General features: G+C 37.1%; 1 protein-coding gene across 3 annotated transcripts in view; it reads right to left on the reverse strand.

Annotated features, from left to right (window-relative positions):
* ZCCHC7 (zinc finger CCHC-type containing 7) overlaps positions 1–16,597 on the reverse strand; it is a 243,451-nt gene extending 226,854 nt beyond the window's left edge. The window contains exons 1-2 of one of the 3 annotated variants that reach the window (XM_082468678.1): positions 16,468–16,597; positions 11,144–11,774 (exon numbers count right to left, since the gene is read on the reverse strand). In XM_082468678.1, the coding sequence (XP_082324804.1) occupies positions 11,144–11,753 (610 nt within the window). In that variant the 5' untranslated portion in view covers positions 11,754–11,774; positions 16,468–16,597. The other 2 variants (XM_082468680.1, XM_082468679.1) reach the window with 2 other exon arrangements.
* Between the last annotated feature and the right edge of the window lie 6,624 nt (positions 16,598–23,221).

Here is a 23,221-nt window from a genome sequence, read left to right on the forward strand (position 1 = left end):
AACCAATCATACTAGATTCAAATAAGAATACATTTATAGCAATACATAAGTTATATTTATTCTCCCACAAAATTTATATAGTTTTTAAAGCAAACCCAAAGGGGGTGGACTAGATACAGGGTATTGAATGAAGAACAAAATACTAATTATATGGGAGTGAGGTGATTTTTCAACAATGAAATTTTATTGACAATTAAAATCCTCCTTAAAAGTAGAAAGTAATGCTATTTCTAAATAAAACCACTGACAAAGTTCATTTTTGTTTAAATCAGACCATCTAACAATAAAAAATGGCTAGTGCAATACAAGGAGTTACAAGATTGATATGGTTGCACACCTTTTCTTTAAATAAAACCTTTCTTCAGTTAAATTTGCGAATTTATATCCTGAATTCCTCTCACCTGACTTTCCAAAGCCTAATTTTTGACTTACTTTAACAATCTTATTTATCAGCCAAAACCAGTCTGTTTCCTACATCTTTAGAGTTTCTCATTAACTAAAAATATAGAAAGAGTATTGAAAAGTCTTCTAGAAATTGGGTCTTTCCCTCCCTAGAGTAGATAATTCTGTAACAGGCGCTAGTTACAAAGCAAAATCAGAAGTGACCTACGCACTTTAAGGGATTCCCAACAAAACAGTTTCTCTCAATGAGTAGCTCTAAACAGCATTCTTTCATCTTGAGGTAATTATAAGTTGACTATATATTTAGGCAAAAGCAGAAGGGAAGAGTAAAAATTTTTTTTCCATTATAGAATTATGCTGTCTTCCCTTAAAATGTATTTGCAAAAGATGGGGAGAGCAGATGCTCTCAAGTCCACCGTTAACTAATTTTCAAAACTATAACAAAACTATGAAATTCTAATGTAAAAATGTCATAGAAATAAAAGGTACACACATCAGACAAGATCCACTTTTAAATAACCCATTATTAGACTGCCTTTATATTTGAATCCAAATATGTATTACAAAAATAATTTTTATCCCCAGAATTACATCTCTATCCAGAGCTAATGCTGTTAGATCAAGATTCAAAAACTAAAAAACAAGTCACATCTATTCTTGTAGATTTTCTTAAGTGTATCTGTATAATTTAAAAAGAAAATGTGACCTTACACATGGTGGATGCTCAATTAAAATATTCATTTCCTTATTATCAGCAGAATCAACAACAATCTGGCAAGTAACTCAAAATGCCAAAAACTTAACCATGACAATAACTTTAATTTATAACAAAACCCTTAAGAGATTAAAAACTTCTGGCTAAAAAACTTCCAATAAGTCAACACTTTTACTTAAGTGTTAACAACCAAGAGGAAATTAGCAAGAGATTAGTAAATTACCCTGAAATTAAATACAAATTTAGCCAAGTCTTAAAAACAGGATCAACTTAAGAGTCATGAATTTTCTGAGTAGCCTTTACAAGGGGAAAAAAAGTAAATGTTCTCATTTCTGTACTTCTTTTGAAAAATGTTTGACAGTCTAATTGTATATAGTTCATATCAAATTCTACCTTCTGACCATACTATCTATAAATTATACTTATCTTCTTAAACAAGTGATCTCTATATACAATATTTTTATAGCAAACAGCTATAAGAATTTTATATTTAAACACTCTTTACCCAGACATCAGGATTCAACCTCCTACGACAATTAGATAAGAATGAAAATCTTGCCATCTTATTTTATGCTTCTCCATTTCAAAACCAAACAAAAAAAAAGGTAGACCTGAAGATGACTAATATTTTAATGGTAACAAAACTAAGTCATTAGTTCAATAAACATGCTATTTTCTTATAGCATGCTATTACCTTACATGCAGTTTCCAACAAATTTAGTATATCTTATATGAAAATCAAATCAGTTTCTAAGAGAAACGTCAAAAAAAAAAAAAGTAAAATTTAATTCTCTCCCTAGGTACTTATTACTGTTGAAAAGAAAAGCTACTGTACATGAATTAGGCTAGAAGTCTTAAGTTGACTTTGGAAGAATGCATAGCTAAGTTGCTGATCAACAATGAAATCACAAAAATTAGCGACATACAATACCAACATTCCAAAATGTTATTAAAATCCAACCCAAAGCTGCCTTTGCATTTCTGGGATTTCTAATGAGATTTTCAGTCTGCTGAACAATGGCAATAAAAGGCTTTCAAACTTCACTCCATTCACAAGTAAAGTTGAAATTGAACATTTTTATTTCTTCTCTCCCTATGACAACTTCACCATGGAACAGTGAATAACACAGCTCAAGTCATTATGCTAATTAGAAATTAAATAAAAAGATGCCCTCACAATAGTTAAGTGTAAGGTGACATGCTACAACTACAGACACAGTTCAAAAGCAGCTTTAGGAATTGTGTAGTGCACGCTTACAAAAGCTGAAAACATCAGGGAGGGAGCTCTTTGGTGCTCTCGGTTACCAGAACTCCAGCATGTGGCCACTTTTCAATTATAAGGCAGAAATTAAACTATACATCCATAAGAAGTATGTCAAACAGCAACCCACTCTTACGACCTATTAGGCCATAAGATCTCTCAAGAAATTATGACTTGGACTTCCTTGGTGGCGCAATGGTTAAGAATCCGCCTGCCAATGCAGGGGACACGGGTTCGAGCCCTGGTTGGGGAAGATCCCACATGCCGTGGAGCAACTAAGCCCGTGAGCCACAACTACTGAGCCTGCACTCTAGAGCCCACGTGCCTAGAGCCCGTGCTCTGCAACAAGAGAATCCACCACAATGAGAAGCTTGCGCACCACAACAAAGAGTAGCCCCCGCTCGCCGCAACTAGAGAAAGCCCGCGCGCAGCAACGAAGACCCAACGCAGCCAAAAATATATAAATTTATTAAAAAAAAAAAAAAAGACCCTATGACTGACTGGTTATCTGATGAATGCAGAAAGGGGGCAAAAAACACCACCTTGAAGATTTGAAGAGCATTGAAAGGAAAGTTTAATTTATTTGTATTTCCAAACTAACAGAATGTGTTCCTTTTCTATGTTAAAAGATGGTAAAGAACACAAGCTATGACGAGCCAAAGTTATATTTCAAGACATGCTCTACTTTGAACAGACTTGCATAAAACACACTAAAATGTGTTTTTAAGCAGCCGGTCATGTCCTTTGACTAACATATAGCATCTGGTCCGTCTGAGAAAATTTTTCTATCTGCCATAAAGTTGCATGAAATATCCAATTTTTTAAAGGAAAAAAAAAAAGGAGACATATGAGCAAGAAATAGGTGGAAAATATTGGAATAAAATAATAACCAAGAAATCTTCCAACAGCATATGCAGAACATAAATACCCTTTCTCATTTAGGCTGAGGTGGTTTCTGAAAGAACATGCTATTAAAATGTTTAATCATACCCAGCCACATATTAAGCCATTAATTAAACATTAATGGTATCATATAGTTTTAGGGTTTTCAGCTTTTATTCTTCCACCCTGCATTTAACCTGAACGTTAAATCCTATCCATTCTTCAAGACTGAGTTCAAAGGGTTACTTTTCAATTCACTCTTGTACTTTGCCTATCTGTAATAATCTTTTTTAAAAAGTCTATTACATTCATCTGGAAATGAGTATGTATGTGCTGGGACATCTCCTGTATTTGTAGAAATGTATTTAACTCTGGTAATAGAGTGGACTTTCCATATTGTCATGCACTTTAAGGTTTCTAAAGGCAGGGACTACATAGCACTTCTTGAATCCCAACATCTTAACGGTATAGTGCCTGTACATTGTAAGCATCCAGTAAGTAATTGTTGGATTGATTTTAAGACTTCAGATGATTTAGGTTTTAACTAGTAGATCATAAAATGTCACCAAATCAAATAAAATTTATTCAAATAAAGTGCCATACTAGAGACATGTTGTTCAAAAGCAACTTGGGTTCACCAAAAAATCTGAGAACTTCTAATTTAAAAAAACCAAGTAGAAGCTATATGCCCATGCTTGCCACAGTTGACAGTGAACTTATTCTGTAGTTAGGAGTTTTGTCAAAATATTTTCCTATTACATTAATTTAGTCTATCCATTGTCTCATTTTAGCTTATAACCTTAATGAAATAAAATTTATTATTTTCCCAGTAAAAGAATTAAGTTACCCAAAGTCACAGGTAGTCAACTATGGAGCTGTAAAAGACCTAGTAGCCACCACTGAGAACCTATGTCCATTACCTCATTTCAGAAGTAAACTTTAAACTAAGACTTGAGGGATGAGTAGGTATCAGCCAGGCAAGGTAGAAACTGATCCAGGCATAGATAGAGACCCAGATCAAATAAAATATGACGTATTTGAAAAACTGAAATTCAAGTAGGTAATCCAGTCTACTCAAATTTTAATTAGTTATCAAGTCTTGGTTGAGTGCCTTATAAATACCAGGGATTCAGCAATTGCCTCTAGATGAGTTCTTCAACTTCTGAAAATGTATCCAAAACTTTTATGTGCATATTTTTTAGGGGTGAAAGTGACTTGACACAAAAACAGTTAAAAGACTTACTGCACTAAGTCGTTAAAAGCCATAATTATACTTCAATTTCAATCAATTACTTCATGATTTTACTTTACTAAAGCCATAATTTCACTTCAACCTCATGTAGTACCATGTAAAGAGCACTATTCTATATGGAAAGGTAGAACTTCAATTAAATTCACCCAAGATTTGCTAGGTACCCACTCTGTGCCAAATGCTGACAAACTATTATAAAAGAACGATGTACCCAACTGTACATACTGAAGGAGTTCTACATTAATGTAAAGTTCTACACCATAACAGTCACATACACTAGGAACTAACAGGTTTCTTCCACTTTTAAAAATGCTGAACTCTTCATTCTTTAAAAGGTATTTTCCTTTTAAAATCTGACCCTATTTAATTTTTTGCTAAATCTAAATCTTTCAAAATTACTAAATGAGAAAGAAACGGTAAGACCAGGAGTATAAGTATAGGTATAAAGCATGCTTCTGAAAGTGGACTTAGACTATAATACATTTATTTAAAATACATTTTAAAACTGTAACAATTATATTATTCATCAACTATTTAAAATTACTATTCATTCACTTCCAAAAAGTATTTGTTACATGCCTAATGTGTCCAGCTCAGATTAGTGTAGAAGACACAAAAATAGTCCATAGTCGTAGAAATGAGAAATATCTTTAGGTACTATTATGGACTGATCTCCAGGATATACTGTTAAGAGAAAAAAAAAACAATGTAGAGCAAAGTGTAGATCATATGCTACTGTTTACTTCAAGAAGGGGGAGGGAGGATATGAAGATATATACATATTTGCTTATATTTTTTTTAATGTAAGGACAAACTATCAATTTTCTCTTAACAGTTACCCCTAAGAGGAAGGGTGGGAACAGAATGAAGACTGGACAGAAGGTAGACATCTCTGAATATTTTTTACCTTGTCTTATTGATTTGAATTTGGAACGTTCTAAATATTTTACATAATTATGAAACAAACTGAATTCTTTTTTTTTTTCAAACTGAATTCTTAAAAGTTAATACTAAATATTAACATATGAAAAGCAAAATGAAACAAATGAACCTATCTATGTGTCTAGTTAATAGCACAATCACAGGGATAGAAACCTGAATTTAATTAAGCTTCTAGATCTAATGACCAATTCATAGGAAATACAGGGGACAGTGGAGTATGTTAAACAATATCACAAAATTCAAACTCAGGGAATTCTAGAGGATAAACAATCCAGTTAGTATAACAATTAATTTATAAGGAAGAAAAAAAACACATAGAAGAAAGAGATAAAGGAGGAACCTAAGATTAAAGGACACAAGTTACCACCCAACTACAATAAATAGATCTGATTCAAATAAACTGTAGGAAAAAAAATTAAGAGCCCATCAGGGAAATCTGAAGCCTGAAAACTGAAGGCTGGTTATTTAATGATAAAAGAATTATTGGTAATTTGTTTAGGTGTGATAATAATATGACTGTTTCTTAAAAAGAAAACTTATCTTTTAGAAATACATATTGAAATGTATATATGTATGTATATGTATGTAAATAAATGAATGAAATGATATGATGACTGTGATTTGCTTCAAAATAATACAGGGACATGGAGTTACATATGAGAAAAGATTGGTCATAAGTTGATAATTGTTGAAGCTGGTTTATGGAACAGTGAGACCATTACGACATTCCAGTTTTGTATACTTTAAAATTTCCATACTTAAAAATTAACAAAGATTTAACAATTACTCCTAGAGCTAATAATATCCCTTCCCTCTGCAGGAAAATAAGTTGGTGATTATTCATGTATAACTCCTATAGCACTTATTCCCATCATTTGGCTGTCATATACAATAATCCTTCCCAAACTAGAGATCTCCCTGACAAATTAAAAAACATGCTGATTTCCTTTGTTGCATCTTGTCTTCAACCAAGAAATCTGTCTTTCTAATAAAGGAGAATTGCAAGCCACTCCTACTGGGGATAATAAACTAAAGAAAGTAAAGAGTGAGAATTTTAAAAGGAAGACAAATGACAGAGCAGGTATCATTTACATAAAGAAGCGTCAGGAAAGAGTAAAGAAAGTGAAGCAAATGAAGTTTGTTTCTAGACTTTAGAAATAAACTCCTACAGCCATCAGTAGCGAGGGCTGAGAGTCATATGTAACAGGTACTGAAGGCCTGTGTTTTGGCATGGATTTATTATAAGCAGAGCCCTCATCATAAAGCTGTATATACTGAGGAAAGCTAGGCTGAGCACACTACCTGAGTGCTACATCACCAAGGCCTCCATGGAACCCAAGGAAGCTAATCGACAGCTTCAGATCATAAAATCAGAAAAGTATTTAACATTTAGAGGAAGAAAAAAAGAGGGAAAAAATGTCTCCTGGTTGTATATTATCTGCCTGATTGTGTATTCTAATTGTGTATTAAAGCAAAACAAATGTTTAGGCATCTCACTGAAACTGAAGTAGTGCAAAAGAGCCTCACATTTCCACAGACCAAGAGTGGTGCTGCACTCATTACTACAAATTTAACAATGGAAAATATGGATGTACCTACATAGTCCTTCAGACTTTCATGTACTACCTCAAATTCACTAATTCTATTTTTTAAAAAGTTTTACGTTTTCAACCACATCTATCCCCAGGATTTTGAGAGACTTAACTCCAATGGTTAAGAAGAGACTTCCATAAATTACTTAAGCTTCTTATTATATTTTGTCTCTTCAATGAAACACCAAGCCACTTAAGGCTAAAACTACATCTTTTACCACTTTAAATCCCCTCTATGTATTCTACATAGAATAGATGCTCAATAAGTGTTTGATCATTTAGCAATTAATGAAAAACAAAGTAATATATATGACAAAGAATTACTCTAAATAGTATTAAGAAGGCTTCTGAGGAAAAGACCTGTCCTCAAGGAGTTACTAATCTCTTATATTATATTGATATTTCAAATATGTCACAGTTTGGGGGGTTTGCGGAGGAGGGGGAGCAGTACACAAAATCATTATTGTTGCTGTTTAACAATCATCATCATTTCAAAAGTATGCCAGAATTTCCACAAACTTCCACTGATATGAAAAAATATTTTCTCTAAAGACTATTATACAAACTGAACCAGATCTACCCCCAGGTCTATTTATGAATGGGATAATAATGATTAGAAAGTAACAACACACTCAAATAGGCATCAGTACTGAATATATTGCCTATTAACTAGAAAAAAATAGGATTATGGCATTAGTAGATCAAGGAGCACAGAGTAGGGATAAATTTCAATATGGATAGTAGGAACATACACTTACTGTTTGGAATCAAGAATTACTTGGAATTACTTAGGTCTTAAATAAATATTTTTACCAATGTTGCTAAGAAATAACAAAGAGTCTACCAGTAAATCAAACAGAAATGTGCAACATGACAAGTAATCATAAAAACCACTGCAGTTAATTGGAACCCTCATACATTACTGATGCGGATGTATAATGGTGCAGCCACTGTGGAAAAGTTTGGCAGTTCCTCAAAAAGTGAAACAGAGAAATGCCAGTAATCTTATTCCTAGTTTATACCCAAAAGAATACCCAAAACAGGTATTCAAGTAAATACTTGTATATGAATGCCCAGAGTAGCACTATTCACAACAGCCAAAAGGTAGAAACACAAATGTCCATCAACAGATAAATGGATAAACAAAATGCAGGTATACAATAGAATATTATTCAGCCTTAAAAGAGGAATGAAGTACTGATACGTGCTACAATATGCATAAGTCTCCAAAACATTATGCTAAGTGAAAGAAGCCAGACACAAAAGGTCACATACTGGATGATTCTATTTACACGAAATATCCAGAATAGGTAAATCCATAGACAGAAAGCAGACTTGTGCTTGTCAGAGTCTGGGGCAGGAGGTTATGAGGAGTGACTGTTCAATCGGTGCAGGGTTTCTTTTGGATGTGGTGAAAACATTTTGGCGTTTCCCTTGGATGTGGTGAAAATGTTTTGGAACTAGATATAGGTAATGGTTCTACAACATTGTGAATGTACTAAATGCCTTCAAATTGAACCTTTAAAATGGTTAATTCTGTGTTAATTTCACCTCAATAAAAATTAAACAAATACCATAAACACAAGTTATCCCCCCAAAATACAGTTCAAGAACAGCCATGCTTCTTATTGTCTATAACATAAAACACTAAAATTGTTTTCCAGAGATTTCCCTATATACCTGATTACCAACTTTTTCTTCATTCCTAAAAGCCATACCTGACTAAGTCCATCATTCCCTTTCCTCTAGAATCCTCATCTCCATATGGCTCAGCTACCCTTAACCCCATCCTCACCACCCCTCATCAATCCCTTTCATTTTGCCCTGAGAAACCCTAGTTACATTATGAGCCACCATCCAGTTAACCTGCTCCTCTTTCTGTGGAAAGATAAGCCTTCTTTTCAATTTATCAAGATTTTCAGTATGTAAATGTGAAATAACAATAAGATACCCAAATGGAAATATTTGGCACAGTGGACATACAGAACTTGAATTCAAGAAAAGTGGCTGATCATCATGAACACATTAGTATTTGATGAAACTAGGTGTCATGTTACAGGAAGGCAATTTAGAGAAGGAATAGGCTAAATGATTGTTCTGACGTTCTGTAATGTTTTGCCTAACCCTGGATCTTTTGGTTTCTGTCACCCTGCCCCAGGTATTACTGGAAAAAGTTATGAAATCCTTCAGAGTGAGTTCATTAAAAGTTCACATTGTTTCAATTTTGATTGAATACTACTTTTAAGCAAGGCTTTTATTCTCTTATTGTTGATTTGTTAGCACAATGATTTCCAGCCTATGAGCTTCAGACTCCTGGGAGCTGGAGAATTAGTTATCACAATGGGTAGCCAGAGGCATGCTTTATATAAGGCCATATATGTTGCAGACAGGCCTTATACAATATTTTTCAAATGTGTAGACAATGTTGTGGTTAATAAAATACAAAGTCATGTATGAATGTACTGAATAGCTTTTTGCTAATATGCATTTTCTCAATTAACAAATACTAAAAATATAACTATAGTTATGTGGGGCAGGGGGGGTCCACAAATTTTTTTGAAGTTAAAGAAGTTGTCATCTTCAACATATTGGGATCCACTGCCTAACAGTATTCCCCATAGCACCTAAACATCTTTCCCATACTGTAAGCCTCTAAGTATCCCCTGCCCAATTCCAGACCCACTTTCACTTTCATTTTCCCAAGAAAATCAAACACATCCTCATATATTCCCTCATCTACCTCAATCCATCTGTATTTATTCTTTCTTCTCCACCTCTATAAATATTTGGTAATTTAGCAATTAAATGTCTCTTCCCTTTTAAGACTAATTCAGACAATATACCTGAGCCCATCTCTTATTTGCCTCCCTTACCCCAATCCACCAAACATGTTTAATCTCTCCTTCAAGAGATTTTCCCCTTCCACCTAAAAACATTATCAACTCTCTTATTCTGACAAAACTTTACTTGATTCTGCTCTATGTTCTTGCTACTATTCTATTTCTTTTCTTCCTTTTGGTGTCAAATTCTCAGAGCTGGTCTACTACAGCCTGAGCCAGACACCTGTTTTGTAAGTAAGATTCTGTTGAAATAGCCATCTCATTTTTTCAGATATCATGGCTGCTTTCCTACAACAAGGGCAAAGTTAAGTAGTTAGGCGATCCTATGCCTTGGAAACCTAAAATATTTCCTACCTGGCTCTTAAAAAAAAAAAGTTTGTCAATCTCTGGGGCTCCAAAGCATGATCTATATTCAATATCATCATTTTCTTTTGAGGACAAGTGGGTGCCATTAAAGGTTTTGGAGCAGCAGTAAAGTACTGAGTAAAGGGCATTTCAAGACTACCAATTTAACAACAGCATACAGGGAAGATATAAAAGATCATTTAGGAAAATATTGCAAGAGACTACACATTAAGCATAAAGGGAGAAAAATGAAAGGGACTTTTTAAAAGGATAAGCATCAATACTTGATGACTACATGTGACAGAGACAAAACTAACACCAAAATTTCAATTCTCGATTATGTGGCTCTCAAGAATTTGCATTCTCTCCTACAGTCTACTGTAGACTTACAGCTCTTCATAGTTTCCTACATTACTGATTATGGAATTTCTAAAAATCTTAATACTAATTCCATATCTTCTGTATACCAGGCATTCCCCATGCTTGCTATATGGCTACCTCCTGGGTAAGCAAATCACTTAGGAAGAGGCAGAACCAACAGAGGATGGCCAAATAAGAGCATAGGGCCAATGTCAGTTGGATGGAGTACTCACCTGTGGTACCAAGCAGAGAGAGAGGGGAACTAAGATTTCAGGTCCAGAACTGGCTCTAGCCAAACAGGAAGAAGCAGTTATGAATTTGCTTATAGCAGAAGCAGAGTGTCTTTGATATCCTGACATACTTTTCTGATGTTCAGACAGACCACCATTAAAGTGGCCATTGGTAAAAGAGTCTCATGAAAAACAAGCCAAAAAACAAGACCAAAAGGTGAGGAATTAAATGGAGCAGACCCTAATGGTCTTTTGTTTAGGAAAAGCAGTCTTCCTTATTAAAGATGATACTACTTTTCTTAATGGCCAATATGATACTAACCTTCATTAACAGACTTTTCACACCCCACAAGATTGAGAAGGATATCGTCATCTTTATCATCAACTTCACATCCCAGCAGCATCCAGCTTTCCACATTATCGCTTTCTGAAATGGTGCTCTCTTCCTCTTCACTTGAACTGACCTCTATAATCATGACCTCTTGGATTGTACCTGATCTCTCTCCAGGTTTAGTCTTCTCAATATCCCTCTTGCATTTCTTATCTGCCAACTCATTAGAATGAAGAAAAGCAGGAGGACCTTGGGTCTTTTCTTCTGCAGGGACTCTAAAATTCTTTCTTTTACATTTATAAATACTATCTTCATCAGACAGTGTGATGACCTCTGACCCATCTGATAGCTGGATGACCTCACTATCTGAAAGGATAATTAAGTTCTTCTGATTTGGTTTACTACTGAATGATTCAGAATTCCCAGAGTTCTTCTCTTCATGTTCTTCCTCTTTGATGACATTATCAAGATCTTGGGCATAATGAACTTGGCTGTAGAGCTGAAATTCCACCTCACTATCAACACTCAGTTCACTAGATGACTCTTCACGATAAAGGTCATCTTCATATGCTTCTATGGTCTCATAACCACCAAACATCATGGAAAGTCAGTAACCTTGATGCTGTAAAAGAGAAAGTCATAGAAAGAATATATTTTAACAGCTCAGATCATGCTTGTTTAGTGCATAATGATATCACCTCTTAGAGCTAACTTCTGTGAAAGCCATCATTTTTCTCAATGACATATTAAAATAACTTTTTCTTTTAGAGTAGTATCATTTTTCAAGATTTTCTAAATTCTCTTATGACCCACTCTAATAATGCCCAGCCCCTCCCAAATGAAAATTACCGCCAACAAACTGAGTTACAGTTATTAATGGAAATGTTATATTTCACAAGTATGTTAGAAAGGAAAAACAGGTTGAGATCCACTGTTTCAGACACCAATCACTTTTTCTCCACAATGTTAAAAATCACAAAAATATTTTAGGTCATTCTCACTACTCTTCCATCCATTCTTCATCTTTTCCCTGGTTCTGGTTCTGTATCTCATCTTTTCTGGTATACATTCTCACACAGGAATATTACTTCAATTATGATTAAAATGCACACAAGGACATAATTATCATATTTACTGTTTTGGTGTATATTTGTCTTCTCAATTAAAAAATTAATCTCCAGGCCTTCTGATCTTTGACCAAAAGAATACATAAAAATAGCTGATAAACCTAGTTTATTTCTGTGCTACCTATAAAGATATGTATGAAATACAAACTACCTAAAGACCTAAAATAGAGGTAAAACTCAGCTTTAGGAGCACTTTACTCTCCTACTGTGAGCATAGTAAATCCTGCTCATCCTTCAACTCTGTTTAAATATCACTTCCTCCGGGAAGCTTTCCTTGACCCACCAGACTAAACTGTCGACCCTTTATAGGTTTCCACAGCACTTTACATTTCAAAACATTCACATTTCTAATTACTAGTGCAATGTAAATCTCCCACAAGCACAAATCACATACCCCAGGAGGGCAGGAACTATATGCGCTTTGTTAAACAATGGATCCCCAAAACCAAGCAGAGTAACTGGCACTTAGCAAGACCTCTATAAAGGTCTGCTGAACTAACAAATGAATAAATAAATGAATAATATCATCAGGTATTTGTTCTAAAGCCCTAATAAATCTAATATGTGTCTAAAATATGAAAATTATGATGAGATGAATTTCGTAGTTGTCTCCAACTATTTCAAAGATTCTCATATCATCAACCAAAAATCTACACAGATGTTTCAATTAGGTACTAATGGAACACTGATCAAAATGAGAGTGCTGGAAAAAAAACTCATTTTTGTTAAAAAAAAATCAGGCACAGTATAGAGAACAATTAAAAATGACAATTTATTCTTTCTACTCTACTTTTAGCTATACAGATACAATTTAGAAAGACTAGTTGTTTTCTTAGTTTATCAATTCTCTGCCCAAAATGGCAGGGTACTTTTGGTGATACAACCTGCTGACTCCAAAAATCAAACGAACAAGAGCCAAAAATGTACTACACTCATGCTGGAGTTTCTTGTTTTACAGAAATAAAGAAACCAACTTTTGTTGTACATCTTAAACTTATACAATGTTATATGTCAATTATATCTCAATAAAGCTGGGGGGAAAAGATGATTAAAAGTTCTGAGTTAACAATATTGTATATTTGAAATCTGCTAAGAGAGTAAATCTTAAATGTTCTAACCACACACAAAAAAGGTTAATACGTGAGGTGATGGATGTGTTAACTAACCTTAATGTGTTAATCATTTCACAATATATACATATATCAAATCATCATGTTGTACACCTTAAAATCAATGTTATTTGTCAATTATATCTCAATAAAGCTGGGGGGGAAACCCAACTTTTAATGCCTTTTTTTCCTTCTAAAAGGTACAATATACCTGTTCCCTTCTTGCACTGTCCTTCAGGTTGCTATGCTGTTGTCATACAAGTTGAATGTGGCTGTCTGAAAAATAATGCTCATAGCATTTATCAGTTTATATTGAAATGTTAGCCTCAGAGGAATACAAATAAAAGATGAATCCTTTCCTTTTTATTTAATAGGTAAATTAATTCTAAAAGAAGTCAAAGGAATTATGCGTCCTTCAAAATCCTCACTGGATCCATCTTGAGGATCCAGTGTGGACTTAAGATAAAACATAATTCCGGTGCAGCACAGAAAAAATTCAAGAGCTAAATTACAGAGTTACAAATTTGTACTACTCTTGGAGCCATCCCAAAGGAAAGGGATTAAGAATAGAGCCATAGGCACACCTGTGAATGTATGCCAAAAATAAACTACAGAAATAAAATAAAAACAGACTTCCTTGGGTCTAAGGGTTTATCTCTTTCCCTGAAATGTAGAAAAATGAATTTAACAATTTAGCTCCTATGGCCTTTAAGAGGATTTTGCACCTTCTGTACTGAAAATTGTGCTCAGCATAACCGGCTCTTCTATTTATGTAGCTTATGTACGCCAGAGTTAAGGTTTGCCTGAGGCTGTTTTGGTTTATGTTACTACTTTAATTACATTCAAATGCATTAAGTTAACTTTTTAAATTCATACTCCAAGGACGAATATGAAAAAAATATGTATGTATATAACTGTCTTGATTCAGAAGGACTTCTCAGCTTTTTGATCATTGTACACAATTCTCAAGTATACTTAACTAGATAACATAAAGTCCCTATGAGAGTCACAAAATTTTAAATCTGGAAGAGACCTTTCAGATTATCTCATCAACCTCCTCAATTTACATATAAGGAAACTGAGGTCCAAAGAGATAAGGAGGCCTATCCAAAGTTATTTAGCTGTTTAAGAACACAGCTAAAACTGATTCACATTTCCCTGATTAAAAAAATAATAATCATTTCAAATAAAGATTAAAAAAAAACAACCTTCCTTCAAAGCTAAATTTGCAGTCGTTTTAACACTTAAATTTACCTAACAAATATCCATTTTATTTCCGTGGAGTTTAAAAACTATAAAAGAGGCATTTTAATTGGAAAGAAAAGCATACATTTGAATTTGTCAGTTTACCATCCAAGAGCTTCCCAAGTTGGTACACAAAGGCCATAGCAATGCCATGACCAAAAAAGAAGGCTCTTATATAAGAACTTAAAATATCAGTTTGGGAATAAAACTTCTCTGAAGAATTTAAATGGCTTAACAAATATAAAACAGCTATAGAGAATAACTGCAAGGGCTCTCGCTGTTCAAAAGTGAGAGCAGTATTCATTCACTGATTTTTTTTTAAACTAGACAACTTAAGGCTTATTTAAGCTTTCAGATTTTATTATACAATCTTTAAAGCCAACATTTCTGCTCTAACAGTCTACCAACTGGTCATTTCGGTCCTTGTGCTCTTATTTCTCTCCAAAGAACTTTTAGCCTAGATGTTTCTTTTTGATGAGATAGTTATCCATCTCAAGGAAATTTATCAAATTCACAGCTTGATATCAAGCCTAGTTTTCTTTAGAACGTGATTAACAGTTTAATTTCAAATTAAAATTTCTGACTTAGTGAACTATCCTGATAGTGACAGATTTGAAACACTACTGACTCTAGTGTTAAAATTTCTGCCCACTCTTCGAATGGGCTTTCAATTTGAAGTAAATCAAACTGGGACAGAGAATTCAAATGTGGGAAACAATGGTCACAAAAAAATTCAGACAGAATACAAGATGCTGGTGGGAGAAAATAATGCTAAATTTATTCAGACAAGTCCAGCTGTTCCTGACATAAAGTCTTCATAGAATAACTAATCCTATCTCAAAACACTTCCTTCACCTTTCCCTCAGCCCTTTTTCCTGTTATTACACAGTATCTTATCCTTGAAGCTATTGTACAATCCTCACTTCCACTTCTTCCTCAGTTTATTCCCACCCTCAGACTCTCTTTAAAACAGCGATAGTGAATCATCCCCAAAGCACAATACCGTCTGAAATATACACAGCCTAAAAATTCAAAACACAAGAGTTTTGGAAGGGACCTGAAAGTCATTAAATTGAACACTCATTTTATACATCGAGAAATGGGCTCTGAGAAGCTTATTTATTCACTGCGCATAAAAGATCTCCTAATTCAACCCCGTAATCTGAAATCAAGGTAAATACAGCCTAAAGAGAAGATTTCTGGAGTCACCAGCGCGAGTTGGTGGTGGAGCCCCGGCTAGAACGCAGGTCTGCTGACTCTCCACTCAGCCAGTTTTCCCACTACACCTGCAGCTCTTAAAGTTGAAGTTAACTGCCGGCTAAGATGTGAAGGATAAAGGGAATCAGCGAACACAGTCCAAGTCTCCTTGTTTTACGTGGGGGAAGGGGCCCATCTCCCGAAATTTTTCTGTCCCCACAGCTGCAGCTGCTGCTTCTGACTGCTGACGCTGGATTTGGCCCAGGACTGTTCGGTCCTCAAAGGCCGAGCCCTCTTCGCGTTTAACTGACTGACCGGCTTTCCTAAAAGACAGGGGAACCTCGGGGAGTGGTGGAGGTAAAATAGGCAGAAACGCCACTCCTCACCGAGGCCATGGGCGCCCAGCCATTTTTGAACCACGGCCTCAGGCCTTGGAGGGGCAGGGAGAAGCGGACACCCCAGCCGGTCCGCGGAGTCGCGTGGAGCAGAGCTCGACTGAGAGGCCACGAGCAGAGCCCCGCCACGAGTGAGGGACACAGGGGGGACGCGCGCTAGTTCCACAGCCCAGCGGGCGAGGCGGAGGGCGGGAAGGGGTCCCCCGGCCGCAGACGACTCGGGGTCCGTCTCACATACTCACTGCCGCGGCTGCGACCAGGAAGCACCAACCAGGAACCAGAACGCGTAGAGGGACGGGGAGGGGCGAGGACAAATGAGGTAAGAAAACCGCGTCCGCGCGGACCCGGGAGAAGGGAAGGCACTTCCGGGGAAAACACAGTTCCCGGGAGTCGTCTTCCGTCCCGCCCACCCACCAGGCCTTCTGTACGCATGCGTAACAACTATTAACCCTTTCCCTTCCCCTTGATGTGCCTGTCTTGCTCTGGTCCTTCCCCCCAACGGCTTCTTTCAGAGATACTTAAGCTGCATCTGTGACAGGGGACACCATGTTTGAATGACTTGCACAGAATATATGCTACTTACCGAGCAAAATCGGGGAGACTTAGCGCCTTTCTGTGCTGGCGAGAAAAACTACATCTACCATGATGCTCCGGGGCGAGGTTTAGCCCGGGCTCCGCCTCCTTTCCCCCTGACCTCGGAGGACACCCTCCATGTGCCACGTGGCGCGGGAGCGGAGCCGAGACCCAGCAAGGGGACGAGGACCCGTGCGGCAGGCGGCTTCGCTGGTGGACTCGGGGAATCCCAGCGAGGCAGAAGCCTCTTTGAGAGCGCCTGGTCTAGATCCTTCTCTCGAGCTAGGTGACCTTAGGCAGGTCCCTCCCACCTCTAAGTTGAAGGTAGACTTAGTTTACACTGGGGCACTTCCGGCTCCTTTTTTCCCCCTAGAATACAAGACAACAGATTTAACTCTTTGTGAACCTTGAAGAGCTGAACTCTTTCGAAAGATTGAAGTCAATACTGGTCCTTTGGAAACCTCCGGAGGCTACAGATTGTGTTGGGAGCCCCTGGCTTCGGTTCCTCGTCTCACACCTTATTTTAACAGTAATACTAAACCCAACTGTGCATCTTTATCAATTCGTCGGCCCTTGGCAACAGTCTTGAAAGATAAGTTTGACACTGATTATTTTTGCCAACATTTATCGAACATCTGTTTAAGAGCCAGGCAGTGCTAGCAATTGCGAATATAGTGGTAAATGTTTTAAAGTCTCTGGTCTCATAGAGCTAGAGTCTACCTGAGAAAGCAGAATACAGATGGTTTGCTTATAGTCTAAGAGTTTGACCGGAAAAATAATTAGAAATTTTAGTTAACATTATGGTAAGTGCTAGGAAGGAGGACAGGATACAATGAAAAGGTAAAATTGGAGGACCCATTTTGCAGAGGAGGAAACAGGCTAAGAAATGGGCCACAGAAATTACTAGATTGTTTATTAGGTAATGTGTATTGTGTAGAGCAAATGTTATCTTAAAAATAATATACCGAGGGCTTCCCTGGTGGCGCAGTGGTTGAGAATCTGCCTGCCAGTGCAGGGGACACGGGTTCGAGCCCTGGTCTGGGAGGATCCCACATGCCGCGGAGCTACTGGGCCCGTGAGCCACAACTACTGAGCCTGCACGTCTGGAGCCTGTGCTCTGCAACAAGAGAGGCCACGATGGTGAGAGGCCCGTGCACCGCGATGAAGAGTGGTCCCCGCTCGCCGCAACTAGAGAAAGCCCTCGCACAGAAACAAAGACCCAACATAGCCAAAAATAAATAAATAAATAAATAAAATTTAAAAAAAAAAAATAATAATAATATACCGAGCTTTTATCAAGTGCCAGGCTTACTCCTATAAATTTACTATGTATAAACTTTTAAATTTTAACAACCCTTTGAGGTTGAGAGTTTTTAAAAAAGGAAATAGATTCAGAGGTTAAGTAACTTGCCCAAGGCCACAAGGCCAGGAAATGCTCCCAATTACTATGCCCAGTACTCTCACTATTACTCCTGCATTCAACAAAGATTTGCTATGTTCCCATGCTCAAAATGCTTAGGCACCCCCAACAGGTTATGTCATAAAACCTAGAATTCTTTGAATGTCATAAAGAACACTTCATGAGCTGACATCTGCCTACCTCTTTACCACCATGCTGAATGCTGGGCCATTGCCAGAACACACTATGCTCTATCACATCTGTGCCTTTACAGAGAGCATTCCTACTGCCTGTAAAGTCCTCCCTGTCATTCACCCTACTCTGCTCAAGACTGGGTCTTGAGGAAAATTTTCCAACTCAACCAGACAGAACAGGCATTCCTCCCCTGGGCTCCACTACACTTTGGACAAACCTCCATCAAGACAGTTATATTGTCTTAAAATTGTCTCCTAACTGGATTGTGGGCTCCCAGAAGGCAGAAGCTTTGACATTTTATCTTTGTATCTTCGCCAGCTAATATAGTGCTTGACAGACAGCAAGCACTCAGTAATGGTGTTAAAGGAATGAAGGACCTCTAACTACCTGAGGTTCTAGGAAACCAAGAACCAGATATGGATCCACCAGCTATCAGTTCAGTGGGAAACGTGTCATGACTCCAAATAACCGGAATGCAGTGTAGTGTTCCATGATACTAACATGGTATAAAGAGCTGCAGGGACCCCAAGGATACAGAGATTTCTGACCAAGAAGAGTAGTGTATATATACATACACCCTGCCTTTACATGATAAGTTCTCATTTAGACGGTTTTTAGAAATCACGAGATTCAGTCTCCTATTGTGATGGGGAAACTGAAGTTTTGCCAAGAGTCACCTGGCAGAGGCAGAACTGTGTGTGTAATCCAGGTCTCTGAGTCTCTCCCCAAGCCACCTCACACTGTCTCTGGCCCACACCTCTTGAGATCACAAGTGGTAGCATGCACAAATATCCTGGAGCCTCTCTTAGAATGTCCTAAGGAGTCCATTTATTTGAGAAAGGAAGCACCTGCTTTCGCCAGGACAGTGGCAGTACTATATCAACAGTGAGCAGCTGAACTGGGGTGAGGGGCCAGGAGAAAGCAGAAACCTGCTGCAGAGGGCAGGCCAGGTGGGGGATATAGTGTAGCAGGATCTGGGCAAGTGACTTACCCTTACACTTCCATTGCAGAGGGAGGAGCTACCTCCTTTATTTTATTCTGGTTTAGTGGTACCTAGAACCTCTGAAAAACTAATCATTTTGACCTTTTATCAGTTGCCTTTCCATTACTATCCATTCACTGTCAGCCTACTATGTAATAACCCCTTGTGAGCCACTTCAGGTATATTGTCTGCCAGATATATTGTAAGGGAGTGTTAGCCCATTTCACTAGTGTGGAAATTGTGACTTGGCGAGGTCATGTGACTTGCTCTAAATGACAGAGCTGGTATTCAAACTCAAGTCTTGTCTGAATCCAAAACCTATGCTCTTTTCTATACCCAAACTGCCTTTCAAAACTAAACTCCTCGAGGGTGGAGACTATGATGACCTGCTTCTGTCTCTCCAGTACTTAACCCAAGGCAGAGTATGTTTCAGGCTCCCAGAGGTTACTGGTGGAATGAGTGGATTCAGCATAGAATGTTTGCCAAATGAAAGCCTGGGTGCTGTTTGAACAGTGTTGTGGAACAGCAAAGGAGGGAGCTGCTGGCTGCTTAGGAGCAGTGGAGAAGCCTCCTGCAGAGGAGGAGGCCAAGTAAGTGGTTAGTAAAACAACAACAGTCCAGCATTCTAACCGTAAAGAGCACAAACAGGCAATTCACAGAAGAAATCCGAAAGGCCATGAACTATGATAAGAAGTGTTCAGCATCACTAATAATCAGAAAAATATGAATGACGTCATACACTGTGCATGGAAATACAAATTGGAAAAGCCTTTTAGGGGAGTTAGTTGACAGTATCCATCAAAATTGTAAGTGAGCTATGTTCTTAAATGTATGTAGAAAGATTGTGATAGAAAAAAAAAGGAAACAACAAATATTCATCAATAGGGAATGAAATAAACAAGGATACAGCGATACTATTTTTTTTTAAAGTATGCTGCTTTTAAAAGAATGAGATAAATCTGTATGTACTGACATAGATCTCCAAGACATACAGTTAAGTGAAAAAAACAGGCAAATTGCAGAGCAATAGGTGTATTATGTACTCATTTTTGTTATAGTTTAAAGAGTTTGTGTGGCTGTATATAGATATGTGTGTATATAATGCATAGAGAAAATACTGGATGGATGTCAATCAATAACAGTGGTTACTGACTTCTGAGGAAGGAAGTGGGAGTGGAAGGGAATAAAGAGGGACTTTCACTTAAAAAAAAAAGAGACGTAATTCAGTGGGAAGAACACACATCACTTCTGGGGTACTCCTACCAAAGCACATAACCTGAATATAATCATGAGGAAACTACGAGACAAAAACAAATTAGGGGACATTCTACAATATACCTGACTCTTAAAACACTTCAAAAATGTTAGAGTCATAAAAAACAATGACTGAGGAATTGTTCCACGCTCAAGGACAGTAGAAGAGACATGATACATAATAAATTCAATTCATGATCTGGGATTTTCTTTTGCTAGAAAGGATATTATTAGGACAATTAGCAAAATCCAAATAAATCTAGATTTGATGACAGTGCTCTATAGCTGTATTCCTCCTGATTTTTATATTTGTATTACGGTTATGTAAGAGAATGTCCTTGTCTTTTTTAGGCTGTATAATCTGAAGTACTTGCAGTAAAAGGACATCATGTCTGAAACTGATTCTCAAGTGATTCAGAAAAAAATTGTTTTGGGGGCAAGAGAAAGGGAGAGAGAAAGGAGAAGGATAACAAATGTAGCAAAAAGTTAACATTTTGGGAATCTGGGTAAAAGGTATTCAAGAGTTCTTGGTACTAATTTTGCAATTTATATCTAACTGTGAAATTATGCCAAAATATAAAGTTAAAAGGAAAACTAAAAAGAATAAGAGTTTGCCAGGTAGAGAAGGCAGGGGGAATCTTCTGGCAAAGGAACAAGATAAGCAAAGGAAACTGACAAGCATGAGTCTTGCATTGAGAAACAATCAGTGGCTCTGAGTGTCCAGAACATGGCATGGTGTGGGGAGAGCGGGAGGGGAGAGAGTAGGAATCATGAGCAACATGACCCACAAATGGGCCCAGTTCCCTGCTACCTAATATCGGAAATGAAGATTAAGCCTTCTTTATGCCCAGCCTCAAGCCCTGCAAAAAATAACTCAAGTTCTTATGGCTGCCCTGTCATTTCATTGACAATTTCTCTTCATCCAGTGACTATAGAATAAGAAACCCTAGGACAGTGGCTGAAAGGGACGTCTAGGACAACTCCATCATTTTGCAGAAGGGAAAACGAAGACCCACAATGAAGGCAGGATTTGCAAGTTCCCAGCAAGTGTTAACACTGGCTTCCAGTTCACAGTCCATTATTCTTTCTGTTGTGCAAAATTCTGAAAGGTTGAGGCAGAAATAGAGACTGGAAAGCGAAGTGACTGTTACCCTTTAAAGTTTGGATGTTTTTCATTTGCCGCAAATACAGACTTAATGTCAGTACAGTTTTAAAATGTAATTATAGAAACTTGTTAACTTAAAGCCCATATGTTGCAGCTGGTAAGCAATATTCAATTCAAGCTCCTAGTCTGAGGAAGCAATCAAGGTGATTCTCGGGAATTCTCAATGACATTGGTACCCATCTGGATTTGTTGAAAAGTTTAACATCCTTTTTTATTATTCATGATTTTGCAGTTCTTCAAATTGCAAGGTGATGGAGAGAGCACACAATTTTCATCCATGAAATCATTCTTGAAAATTTAGACATTCATATAGATGGCTTTTAATTTTTCTTAGAGACTGCTTTTCCTTATAAAATCATGAAATTTAAAAAATATACACCATAAATTAAACTATATAAATGATAATATTCTCATTCTAATAAAATCCTAGGGATAAGGAGCTAGTATTTCAAGGACTGTATTCTCATTCGTTATTATTCCTAGTTGGAATTGTGTTCCTCAAGGCTTAGGTCTAAGTGACTATATAACAAACATTGAGTAGCAAGACTTTTGAGATTCTAGTTTATTTAAGAATCATTAGATTCCATACAAAAAATCTCAAAGTGTGTCATCAATAACGTGAGGTTACAGAGAAACACGTGACGAGTCTTTGGAGGGCCCTACCAGGAAGGGAACAACATCATGGTTTGAGGGGTTTTAGTGTGTTTTTAAGAGAGACATGAGCATGTTTGTGGCTCTGGGAAAGTAGAGAAGAGGCTGAAAAGGCAGGAAAGACTTGGGAATGATCAATCAAGTGACCTACCAAGGTAGACAGGAGGGGACTGGGATTGGCAGTTTCTCAAACTCTAATGTGCCCATGAATCACCTGGGAATGTTATTAAAATTCAGATTCTGACTCAGTAGGTCTGGGGTGGGGCCTGAGATTTTCCATTTCTAACAAGCTCTCAGGTGAACCTGATGCTGCTGGTCAGTGAACTACACTTCGGGTAGCAGAGGGGTAGAGTTGTGAATTGTGTGTTCATTTGCCTGTTTCCCTCCAGACCCTGAAGCAGAATCCTTCCAGATAAACCCTATTGCCTAACACAGTACCTGTCATATAAAAGTTTGTTGAAAGCATTGAATATATGAAGATGTGCATTTGCCATTGTCTATAACTATGGAAAAATGAGGAGGAACCCTAAAAGTCCAATGACACAAGACTGGATAAGTAAATTTTAGCACAAGTATACTTTGGAATATTCTTAAGTAATTTAATTGGTCTTTTGAAGTCCATATGATAATATGGGGAAAGTCCTATGATAAAAACTTAGAAAGCATGTGAATTTTTACTTATATGATAGCCACTGTGTGAAATTATGCATTTGGGCAAGAACCAGAATGGAATAGAAAAAGCAAGTTTGATATATTGGAGCAATAGTATCATAGATG

This window comes from Balaenoptera physalus (assembly GCF_965194825.1).
Source record: "Balaenoptera physalus genome assembly, chromosome: 7".
Classification (NCBI taxonomy): domain Eukaryota; kingdom Metazoa; phylum Chordata; class Mammalia; order Artiodactyla; family Balaenopteridae; genus Balaenoptera; species Balaenoptera physalus.